Here is a 10,671-nt window from a genome sequence, read left to right on the forward strand (position 1 = left end):
AAATAAAAGTTGTGGAAAGCAAATGTTCAATTATAGTTTAATTTGAAGGAAAATAGAAAACAAAATTTTATAAATTGAAGGAAAAACGTAAGCAAAATATTTGATGCTCATCAAATGTTAATTATATATTTATTATTTTTAAAAAAAATAAGAAATTCAAAATTTGAAAGAGAACAACATGAATTATTTTTATTACAAATCACAAGTCCCGGATATACCGTGATAGAATTATCGAGATTATATTTGTGGAGCGTATTTTTTAATTTATCCTAGTGGATTTATATATATATTTTTTCAAATCACAAAAGGAAATTTTAGTGAAATTAAGTTTAATATTTGTTTTTATTCTATTTTAATAAAGCGAATAAGGTTCCCTTCTGCCTGAGCGGATTCCTTCCTCCTCCACCATGGCCGGGGACAGGAGGAGATCGGTCCATCTCGTGGAGATGGGCGGTCTCTTTGGCCGCCGAGGCCACCCTCCTCCGGCTGAACCTACCTCCGTCGGCGGCGACGACGATGGCTACTCGAGGATGGTCTATTGCAACGGTACGGCGAGCCCTGAGTCGTTGGATCTGGACTATCCCGACAACACGATCTCCACAACCAAGTATACGGTGGCCAATTTCGTACCTAAGTCCCTATTCGAGCAATTCCGGAGAGTGGCCAACTTCTTCTTTCTCATAGTAGCTTGCATCTCTTTCAGCCCGCTTGCTCCGTATCGGGCCGTCAGTGTGCTCCTCCCCCTTGTTTTCGTCGTCGGTGCGACTATGGCGAAGGAGGCCATCGAAGATTGGCAGCGGAAGAAGCAGGTGATTTTCATGGTTGAAGCAAGTAAACACGGGCGACCTCTTCTCGATCTCGTGTTGCCATAACTGCTCCTTTTGTTTTAAACAACTCTTGACCTTGGTTTATCTGGGATATTTAGTCATAGCTGGAAGTCATGTATTACGATTGCCATTTATTCCTCACGACTAGTCGACTACATTTGGAGAATCAAGAGAAGTGGGTTCTTAAGAACGAACACCGTTTTAGTTAGCATCTACATGCCCTCTCTTCTAGTTGTTTGCTAACATAAAGTCCAGGATGAGGCAAAAATCTGCATCTCCCTTTTTTACTTGACCATTGGCTATTTTGAAGTAAATTATGGAATGCAATTTAGGAATTAGGTAGTCATATCTGAATAGTTTTGCATAAACAGATGCTACCTGACTGACTATTAATTCATTAGATAATGTAGACATTTTACAATAACCTCTAGGTCTGATTTCATATGGAGAGAATATGCTTGTCTTAGATCAGAGATATGGAGGAAAAAAAATAAAACATACCTTAATAAATGTTTTAGTTTATTTGAATGATTAGAGTGTTGTAGTTTGTTATTAGGGATATCCATCTGACTATGAATTTAGTTTGAAACTTTAATGCATCTTGTTGTATGTTATTAAAATTTCAAAATTCTTGTCAGGATATAGAAGTCAACAATCGGAAGGTTAATGTCTATGATGGAGCTCATTCTTTTTACCAAACAGAATGGAAGAAACTTAGAGTTGGAGATATTGTTAGGGTGGAGAAGGATGAATTTTTCCCTGCTGATCTACTTTTGCTTTCTACAAGTTACCATGATGGTGTTTGCTACGTAGAGACCATGAACCTTGACGGAGAGACAAACTTAAAACGTAAACAGAGCTTGGAAGTGACTTCAACCTTGCACATTGATGAGAATCTCCAGAATTTTAAAGCATTAGTCAAATGTGAAGACCCAAATGAAAAGTTGTACTCCTTCATTGGGGTTCTGACTAATGAAGGTGTGCAATATCCCCTCAGTCCCAAACAAATTCTGTTGAGAGATTCTAAACTTAGAAATACTCATCAAGTTTATGGTGCTGTAATTTTCACTGGACATGACACAAAAGTAATGCAAAATGCTATGGATCCTCCTTCAAAGAGAAGTAACATAGAGAGGAGAATGGATAAAATAATTTATGTACTTTTTACTTCTCTGGTTTGTATTTGCTCCATTAGTTCTATCTTCTTTGGCATCAAAACAAAACAAGAAATTAATGCTGGAAGCTATAGGTGGTATTTGAGACCAGAAAAATCATCAATATTCTATGATCCTAATAGGACAACTTTGGCTGCCTTTTTTCACTTTCTGACAGACCTTATGCTATATGGGTGCTTGATTCCCATTTCATTGTATATATCCATAGAGATAGTTAAGGTTTTGCAAAGCATGTTCATAGACCGCGATCAGGAAATGTACTGCGAGGAGAGTGATAAACCTGCACGTGCTCGGACATCAAATTTAAATGAGGAACTTGGACAAGTTCATACCATACTCTCAGACAAGACAGGTACACTTACATGTAACTCAATGGAGTTTGTGAAATGTTCAATAGCTGGTATTTCTTATGGCAGTAAATCATGTGAGGCAGAGAACAATCTTTCAAGAGTCACAGAATATGATTCATCTGAACTTCATGATAAACCCGTTGATTTAATGAGGCATAATACTCAAGGATTTCTGGAAAGGTCACCCAAAGGCTTTAACTTCAAAGATAACCGGTTAATGCATGGACAATGGATTAAAGAACCTAATTCAGATATAATAGAGAAATTCTTTCAGGTGTTAGCAATCTGCCATACAGCAATTCCTGTTGTGACTAAATCTGATGAGATTGTTTATGAAGCTGAGTCACCAGATGAAGCTACTTTTGTTACAGCTTCTAGGGAGCTTGGCTTTGAGTTCTACAATAGAACTCAGACAAGCATCTCATTGCATCAGTTTGATCCTAAAACTGACAGAAAGGTTGATAGGTGCTTCTCCATTAACTTGATATATAATGTTCAATACTAGTATCCATCCTCTATTTTTGTCATTGTAATATTTTCAATATGCAGGACATATGAACTTCTCAACACCTTAGAATTTAGTAGTGGTCGCAAACGAATGTCAGTAATTATAAGGACTGAAGGGGACCAGTTATTGCTCCTTTGCAAGGGTGCTGACAGGTTTGTTTGTTAACTTTGCACTAATTTCATAATATAATCGTGTGAGATATAATCCCTGTCCTCATACTTATTTCTTCATGGTTTAGTGTCATTTTTGAGAGGCTTGCTGAACATGGAAATTTATTTGAACATAATACCAAGCGCCACATCAGTGAATACTCTGAGTCAGGTCTACGAACATTGGCAGTTGCTTACCGTGTACTAAGTGCAGAAGAATACATAACATGGCATGAGGAGTATCTCAAGGCAAAAAATTCAATAAATACTGATCATGATGCAATTGTGGATGAAGTAGCTGACAGGATTGAGAGAGACCTTATCCTTTTAGGTGCTACAGCTGTTGAGGATAAATTACAGAAAGGGGTAAAGTGTTTCTGCCTCTAAAAGGAATGTTGTATGTAGGTTTCATTTTGATTATCCATTCACCTTTCTAGTGTTCCCTGTTACTCGTTTGTATGTTTACTGTGAGGAAAAAAATATTTATATAAAGCATCCCTAAACTTGAATAATTTTTGGCTATCCAAAAGAGTAAAATTCCTTGATAAATAATGTTCTGCTCCTTACCTGACCAATAAAATACCTTTGCCATCTTGATTCTACTCCAATAAGTTTTCTTTCTAGATATCAGCTCAAAATAGATATGTGTGTATCATGTGTCACATCAATTAAGAACCTGCTAGACAGACGACTGTTTACTTATTCTTCTCTTCATTTTGTAGGTTCCAGAGTGTATTAACAAACTTGCACAAGCTGGAATTAATATCTGGATTTTGACTGGTGATAAATTGGAAACTGCAGTTAATATAGGGTGATGCTTTCTTGATATGCTATTAAACTAGGCATAGCTCCTGTCTCGCTTGTTATGACTAATCCATTAGACTGTACAGGTTTTCTTGCCAATTATTGCGCAGAGGAATGGAACAGCTCATAATCACTCTTGATCAATCTGATATTAACGCTTTAAAGAAAAATGGTGGAAGGGATGCTGTTGAAAAGGTGCAGAGATAAGGAAAAGTTATAGTACCTTTTTTTTTTTTTTTTTTTGTGTTTCTCACAATTTGAACGCTTGGTAGACTTTGCATGAAAGTGTTACCAAGAAAATACATGAAGCACGATTCAGAGTTTCTAAAATGGAAGGAAGTGGTGTTCCCTTTGCTCTTATTATTGATGGTGACTCTCTGGCCTTTGCTTTTTCAACTAGTCTGGAGCACCCTTTTTTGGACCTGGCAGTTAGCTGTGCATCTGTTATTTGTTGTCGAACATCACCAAAGCAGAAGGCTCTTGTGTGTATTTCACTTAACTACTTTAACAATGAGTTATTTCACATATGGAATAATTGATTTCTAACTAAGAACTCAGGTAACAAGACTGGTGAAGAGAAAAACCAGAAAAATTACACTTGCGATTGGTGATGGAGCCAATGACGTTGGCATGCTTCAAGAGGCTGACATTGGTGTTGGTATCAGTGGAGTTGAGGGCATGCAGGTCTGTGCTTGGGATTGACATATTGTAGTTTGTCCTTTACTTTCTTATTTGTTTCTGTATGCTTATTGCTACATGGCATATGAAGACAGATTAGCTAACTGGTGTTAGCCAACTTAGCCTTTCATAGCATGGACTTCAAAGATCCCCCTCAGATAGCATGCAAACTAGAGATTAAGATTTGATAATACACATCCCAAACTGTGTGTGCCCTGAAATTGGTACATTTTAGAATTTATTCCTCTTCAACTGGAATAGAACAATTGAAAGTCACAGTTATTAGTGAAGAGAATGTAAAGCTTCCTTAGACATGTTTGATCTTTTTCTTGTCAAACCAGATGCACATATAATATATATCTGCTTGCTTAAGGTAACGAGGAAAGCATGCTTAAAGTTGAAACATCATCAAGGGAAGGAATTATATCATCTTATTTCATACCAATTGTGGGTATTTAGCAAGCTCAGCTATTTGTGAGCTGAAACATGATCATATTCTTGTTAAAAATAAACTTGCTTATCTGTGTATGAGTTCTGTTCATTAACTTTTACATAATTAATGATACTAAGCATGCCAACTGTAGATCATATTCATCTAAAGCTGAATTTTTGGTATTAGCGACTTTCATTAATATATGAGAACTAGATTGAGGAATGGAATTTAAGTTAATCTTATACGCTTAGTTGTTTTTATTTTGAATATATTGTTAATTTTTTTCGACGTGTAATATATTTCTTTTGACAAAAATTTGGTGATGTCATCCGGAATCATGTAGTTATACATAATATGCATTGTTTTTCTTTAGCACAATAACTATTAAGCAAGGTTGCAAAGATATATATTGTTATCTGTAAGATGCAATTATTTGTTGTAGGCTGTCATGTCTAGTGACTTTGCGATAGCTCAGTTTCGTTTCTTGGAGCGTTTGCTCCTTGTTCATGGGCATTGGTGTTATAGACGTATCTCAGCCATGGTGAGGAGCTATTTCACATTTATGACTTCTACTTTTTTTGTTCATGAATATATTTCACTCAATTCAAACTTTTTTTTCTCTTTCTGTTTGTTGATTATCCAGCTCAGCTAAAATTTGAAAGGATACCTGCACAATCTGAATCTTGTTGAATATCACATAGATTGGACCCTCAGTTTTTTCACTCTTTGCTTGCATTTAGCTGTTTGATACAACCCTGTTTCACCATCTCTTAGCTAGTAGATTGCTTGCATATACATTATTTGAATTACCCCACCTGTGAACTGATTAATTAATTATGAAAACTAATTATAAAATTTTGTTAAAAAGAATGCCAGTCATATTACACAATTTCAGTGGTGTAATGAGATAGATAAACTCATTTAACTAACTAGCACTGCATTTTAATTTCATATTTCTGTTTATATATTTTTTTCCCCTTTTGTTTCTAAGGTTTGTACGTAGTTGGTGTAGGCATCCAGTTTTGAATACTCTTCTGACTTTTTCCTGGGGTCTTATACTTCCGGAATTAATCTATCATCGACATGTTTTAGTTACCTTATTATCATAGACAATGTGGGATTATAGTTGAGATGACAGGTGTGCTCAGAAAGTTATGTAATGGCATTATGAATTTAATAAACTGTCGTTGCCCATGTTAATGGCACATGCTTCATTGAGCCTAGAAAATTGGTGCTTGTTTATTTTGGTTCTCTCACCTATGATAATTTTCTCTTAAATTTATGTAGTACCTTATTTGTTTTATGTGAACAGATATGCTACTTTTTCTACAAAAACATAACGTTCGGCTTTACTCTCTTCTGGTTTGAGGCCCATGCTTATTTCTCTGGACAGCCTGCTTATAATGATTGGTTCATATCATTCTATAGTGTTGCCTTCACATCCCTTCCAGTTATTGCACTGGGTGTTTTTGATAAAGACGTTTCTGCCCGTCTTTGCATAAAGGTAAATAACCCTATTTGAATTCACTTTATACTTTCTGTACCCTGTAGTTCATGTTAAAAAAAGTGATGTGTGCAAAAACCATTGACTATTATAGCTTTCCTGAAAATTACTCTTGTTCTGAGATTTCCCATCTGCAGCAATTATTTTACTGGTTGTCATAAAATGGTGTTATTATGCCAGGTCTAGAGTTGCATATGTTGCAATTACTTTGCTTCAATCAATATATTCTGCATTGTATTTATCAAGCTAGTTCTTTGTCTGTTTCTCAATTTTGAAGGTAGTTGTAGATGCGTTCTCTAAATTACTTTGCTGACTCTTAATCTGTTCTATTTGCATGATTTTGTTTCTCTTCATGTTCACATCTTCATATAAAAATAAGAAGATAATCCAAAATTTTCTATGAAAATGAATTGTTTAAAATATTCCCTCAATTTAGGGAATGGAATCTGAAGTTGTTATGGTTGGCTAGCAAAACTTATTTTCCCCTACAGTAATTATTACGAATCATGATGATATAAACTGCCGACTCTCAAATTCAGCTACTTCACAATTCTTGCAGTTTCCCAAGTTACATCAGGACGGTATTCACAACATCTTCTTCAGCTGGCCTCGCATTCTTGGCTGGATGTTCAATGGAGTTTGCTGTTCTCTGATCATCTATTACTTCACGACGGGAGCCATATTTCATCAAGCATTCCGCCAGGATGGTCGTGCGGCAGGCTCAGACATCCTCGGAGTAACAATGTACACTTGCGTAGTGTGGACAGTGAATTGCCAATTAGCAATCTACCTCAGCTACTTCACATGGATCCAACACTTCGTTATATGGGGAAGCATCCTAGTTTGGTACATTTTCCTAGTGATTTATGGTTTCTTCCCGCCAATGATATCCTCGAGTGCATACCAGGTTTTTCTGGAAGCCTGCGCTTCAAGTCCTCTTTATTGGATGACTACTCTCTTCGTCGTTATTTCTGCCCTACTACCTTACTTTTTCTTCTCCACCATACGAGATACCTTATTCCCCAAGTATCATAACTTAATTCAAGGACTGCAACTGATGCCTGCGATATATTTTGCACGCTAGATCGTCAATTAGTTTCCCTTAATTTTGTCAGGCATCTCCTTTTGTAATACTACATAAATGTAGTTCTGTCGGAAATCTTCTCATACAACTCATAGATATATATGCTGCCAATATATATATATTCAGGCTTTGCTGATAGATTATACAAAATTTTCAATATTGTATCGGTGATGAATATATGGATTTACCAGTTGCACCTATAAATACACACTCATCATATTTATAATCATTCGTTATGTTGCCTAAGTTTTAATTCTGATCGAGATCTTCGTGACTGAAATTAAAATTGTACCTCTGCAAATTGTGCAGGAAATGGTAAATTAGTTTTCAAATGTTCATTCCCAATCATACATAAAAATTTGCCCAAGTCAGGAGGTGTCCCTGGAGAACCTGCAGAAGACGCGTACCCCTTCATCAGGATTGCAGTGGAAAACCAGTTCCTGAAAAGCCAGTGGGAGATTCCTAATTTCCTACGATTTCGTCAGAGGACAATTCAAGACATGGTCAAGGGAGGAGATGATACGTCTTCTGGTTGCGTCATTTCCCATACTGCATATTTAGTTATCAAAAGCCTTTTCATAATTAAATTATACTATCTCAAATCGATTTCCAAAAGACTTCGTCAGCTGTTTAGTTTACCTGTGAGTAAATTAATACTTTAATACCACTTGCACTCTGCTCATTTCATTTCATTTCATTTCATTTTAGACGCAGTGAAGAGTTCAGAGAGAAATGCGAGGAGAGTTGCCACTTGGCGCCTCGAATTAACACAAATTAATTTCGAGGGCGGTCAGCTTGAATCCGAGTCCGGTCCTCCGGTTTCTCCGACCCAACCATCTTATCGTGTTCCGGCGAGTCATCTGAACCGATCCCCTCCTGGACAGCTAGCGATTATATAACTCCCCTCTCAATTCACAATTAACACAGAATCCGAAACGCTTTTCCGCAGCACTCTACGATCGATCACGCGCTAATCAAGAAGGTCCGCGGTATATCTCCTCCTAATTCTCCTTTCAGATCTTCAATCGTTAATTAGATCATTCATTCATTTATGTGGAATTTCCGGTCGTGTTTTTCTTTGCATAAAAGTATATCTATCTCCTGTGAATGTGCAGCAAATGGAGAGGTTGACCTTCGGCTTCGAAAGCTTCAAGAAAGACGTCTACGAGTCAGTCCGCGAATTAATTTAATCAGAAAATTAAAATGGTTTCTTTTTCTTGATCTCTTGTTCATATGCGATCGATCGATATAATGATGGCCGGCCGTCTCTTTACTTTCTCCGACAGGAAAAAACCAGAGTTGTTCTCGCAGTTGGCACAGGGACAAAGCCCCAAGGTGAGAGCCACGCCGTGACTACTCTAATTATAGATTATAATTAACAACGGCCTCTCGACGAGGCTTGCATGTGAACTAGCTGTCGCTTTGCATCGGCGAGCTAGGAAAGGGAGAGAATTCCGTGCCTTCCTCTTTCTTTTCTCTTCCTTCAATTAACTATTCTGCCGACCCTCATGAAACTGCGAGGCTCGATGTTGATGTTGACGTTGACTCTAATATTGATCTCAGTACATGGTGTTCGCATGCTCGGACTCGCGCGTGTGCCCGTCGGTGGTGCTCGGTTTCCAGCCCGGCGAGGCCTTCATCGTCCGCAACATCGCCGCCATGGTTCCTCCCTATTGCCAAGTAATATCTACCTCCTCCTTACTTTCTAGTTCCATTTTTTGACTTTATGTTGCCAGTGTCTGACTGTTTGGTGATCTGTGATCGCAGAAAAGGTACTCTGGCGCTGGGGCAGCCATTGAATATGCCGTCCTCCATCTCAAGGTGGTCAATCTCTATCCTTTTTTGGGTTTCTTTCACAAGAATTATTCCGTAAGGGATGTGTTTAATTCGGAAGGTTCAATTGTCCAGGTGGAGAACATTGTGGTGATTGGCCACAGCTGCTGCGGTGGGATCAAGGGACTCATGTCCATCAAAGACGACGGCACTACCACAACGTAAGAAACATAATCTGATTGAATATTCACATATATTCACTAAAAAGAAAGCTTCAATTGTTCTTCTTTCTCTGTTTCCCTAAAAGGTTGGGGGAATTCAGAATTAGGTGGGTTCATTTACTCCTCCTCTGCTTAATTCCATGTAACAGTTCATAGACAGTGACTGGGCCACCGGCCTTATCTCCACATACTGAAATAGCATTATGTTTCTCTTCTCTATAACAAAAAAGAGAAAGAAAGGGCCATCGCATCACATCACTAGTTGCGGACAGCTTTCTCAACACTTTGTGTGGCACAGAATTGTTTTTCTTTTTTTTTTTGTTTTCTTTTAATATTCCTCTCCCTTCGCTTTGCTTTGCTGAATGATCACTTTGGTTAATTCGGTCAGTGACTTCATTGAGGAGTGGGTGAAAGTTTGTTTGCCAGCGAAGGAGAAGGTGCAGGAAGAATTCGCGTCCTTGCCTTTTGCTGAACAGTGCACGGAGTGCGAAAAGGTCTTCTTCTTCTTTCTCCTCTTGATGATCATGAAAATCTTCAGAGCCATGCAAAACTAGCTCTGACCTTTCTGTTGCAGGCGGCTGTGAAGGTCTCCCTGGAGAACCTGAAGACCTACCCGTTCGTGAAGGACGCAGTGGAGAAGGGGTCGTTGAGGCTGATCGGGGCACACTACGACTTTGTGAATGGCAAATTCGAGATTTGGTGAATCGATTCATTAGCGGTAATTATATTATTATATGGTCATAAATTTCATGGCAGAATCAAATAAGATTCCGGAATTTGTTGAATGACTTTTGCTACTAAAGTCTCCAATATTGTATAAATTTGGGTTTCGTACTTTTGTATGTTGCTTTCGCATTTAGTTTGGAAGAATAAATAAATCGAGGGAACTTGAAGTTCTGCATCCCCGAGGGCCAATCTGAGTATTTGTCCAAAGTATTTGAGCAAGTATTTTGTAAAACACCTCTCGGAGTTTCCAAATTATAACAATAACCTAAAAAATGTCAGTGATTGAAAAAAAAAATGATAAATTTTTCTGTCCGAGAGCTAAGTCGACGGATACCGGGGTGGCGCTCTCTGTTACCTTCGTGTGGTCTTTGTGATGACGTGGACCTCCGGTGAACCTGTAAAAAGCCGAGCTGGGAAGGGGTTCTCGACGACGACCCTC

General features: G+C 38.0%; 2 protein-coding genes across 4 annotated transcripts; both read left to right on the plus strand.

Annotated features, from left to right (window-relative positions):
• The first annotated feature begins 340 nt into the window (after nucleotides 1–340).
• LOC122027374 (probable phospholipid-transporting ATPase 8) lies at nucleotides 341–8,681 on the plus strand. Of its 3 annotated transcripts, none has more exons than XM_042586321.1 (13): nucleotides 342–809; nucleotides 1,466–2,817; nucleotides 2,902–3,012; nucleotides 3,099–3,375; nucleotides 3,732–3,820; nucleotides 3,900–4,008; nucleotides 4,086–4,295; nucleotides 4,372–4,497; nucleotides 5,367–5,465; nucleotides 6,237–6,428; nucleotides 6,988–8,043; nucleotides 8,221–8,501; nucleotides 8,628–8,681. In XM_042586321.1, the coding sequence occupies exons 1-11, from the start codon at nucleotides 408–410 to the stop codon at nucleotides 7,510–7,512; spliced, it is 3,492 nt and encodes a 1,163-aa protein (XP_042442255.1). In that variant the 5' UTR covers nucleotides 342–407; the 3' UTR covers nucleotides 7,513–8,043; nucleotides 8,221–8,501; nucleotides 8,628–8,681. The 3 variants fall into 3 exon arrangements, with proteins under 3 accessions (XP_042442257.1, XP_042442255.1, XP_042442256.1); XM_042586322.1 differs by having other exon boundaries at nucleotides 8,221–8,494; XM_042586323.1 differs by lacking the exons at nucleotides 8,221–8,501; nucleotides 8,628–8,681 and having other exon boundaries at nucleotides 341–607; nucleotides 704–809; nucleotides 6,988–7,650.
• On the plus strand, nucleotides 8,408–10,348 carry LOC122027375 (carbonic anhydrase, chloroplastic-like). Its single transcript, XM_042586324.1, has 8 exons — nucleotides 8,408–8,494; nucleotides 8,628–8,680; nucleotides 8,799–8,847; nucleotides 9,076–9,192; nucleotides 9,280–9,333; nucleotides 9,421–9,506; nucleotides 9,895–10,000; nucleotides 10,081–10,348. The coding sequence occupies exons 2-8, from the start codon at nucleotides 8,631–8,633 to the stop codon at nucleotides 10,207–10,209; spliced, it is 591 nt and encodes a 196-aa protein (XP_042442258.1). The 5' UTR covers nucleotides 8,408–8,494; nucleotides 8,628–8,630; the 3' UTR covers nucleotides 10,210–10,348.
• The last annotated feature ends 323 nt before the right edge of the window (nucleotides 10,349–10,671 follow it).

This window comes from Zingiber officinale, chromosome 10A, assembly GCF_018446385.1.
Source record: "Zingiber officinale cultivar Zhangliang chromosome 10A, Zo_v1.1, whole genome shotgun sequence".
NCBI classification, from domain to species: Eukaryota; Viridiplantae; Streptophyta; class Magnoliopsida; order Zingiberales; family Zingiberaceae; genus Zingiber; species Zingiber officinale.

What these genes read in the sequence shown, in the direction of transcription:
- LOC122027374 (XM_042586321.1), top strand. Translation starts at nt 408, where the DNA reads ATGGCCGGGGACAGGAGGAGATCGGTCCATCTCGTGGAGATGGGCGGT. An exon ending in ATTGGCAGCGGAAGAAGCAG is followed by an intron (nt 810 to 1,465) that starts GTGATTTTCATG and finishes AATTCTTGTCAG; the next exon opens with GATATAGAAGTCAACAATCG. An exon ending in GAAGGGATGCTGTTGAAAAG is followed by an intron (nt 4,009 to 4,085) that starts GTGCAGAGATAA and finishes AACGCTTGGTAG; the next exon opens with ACTTTGCATGAAAGTGTTAC.
- LOC122027375 (XM_042586324.1), top strand. Translation starts at nt 8,631, where the DNA reads ATGGAGAGGTTGACCTTCGGCTTCGAAAGCTTCAAGAAAGACGTCTAC. An exon ending in TGGTTCCTCCCTATTGCCAA is followed by an intron (nt 9,193 to 9,279) that starts GTAATATCTACC and finishes CTGTGATCGCAG; the next exon opens with AAAAGGTACTCTGGCGCTGG. An exon ending in AGTGCACGGAGTGCGAAAAG is followed by an intron (nt 10,001 to 10,080) that starts GTCTTCTTCTTC and finishes TTTCTGTTGCAG; the next exon opens with GCGGCTGTGAAGGTCTCCCT.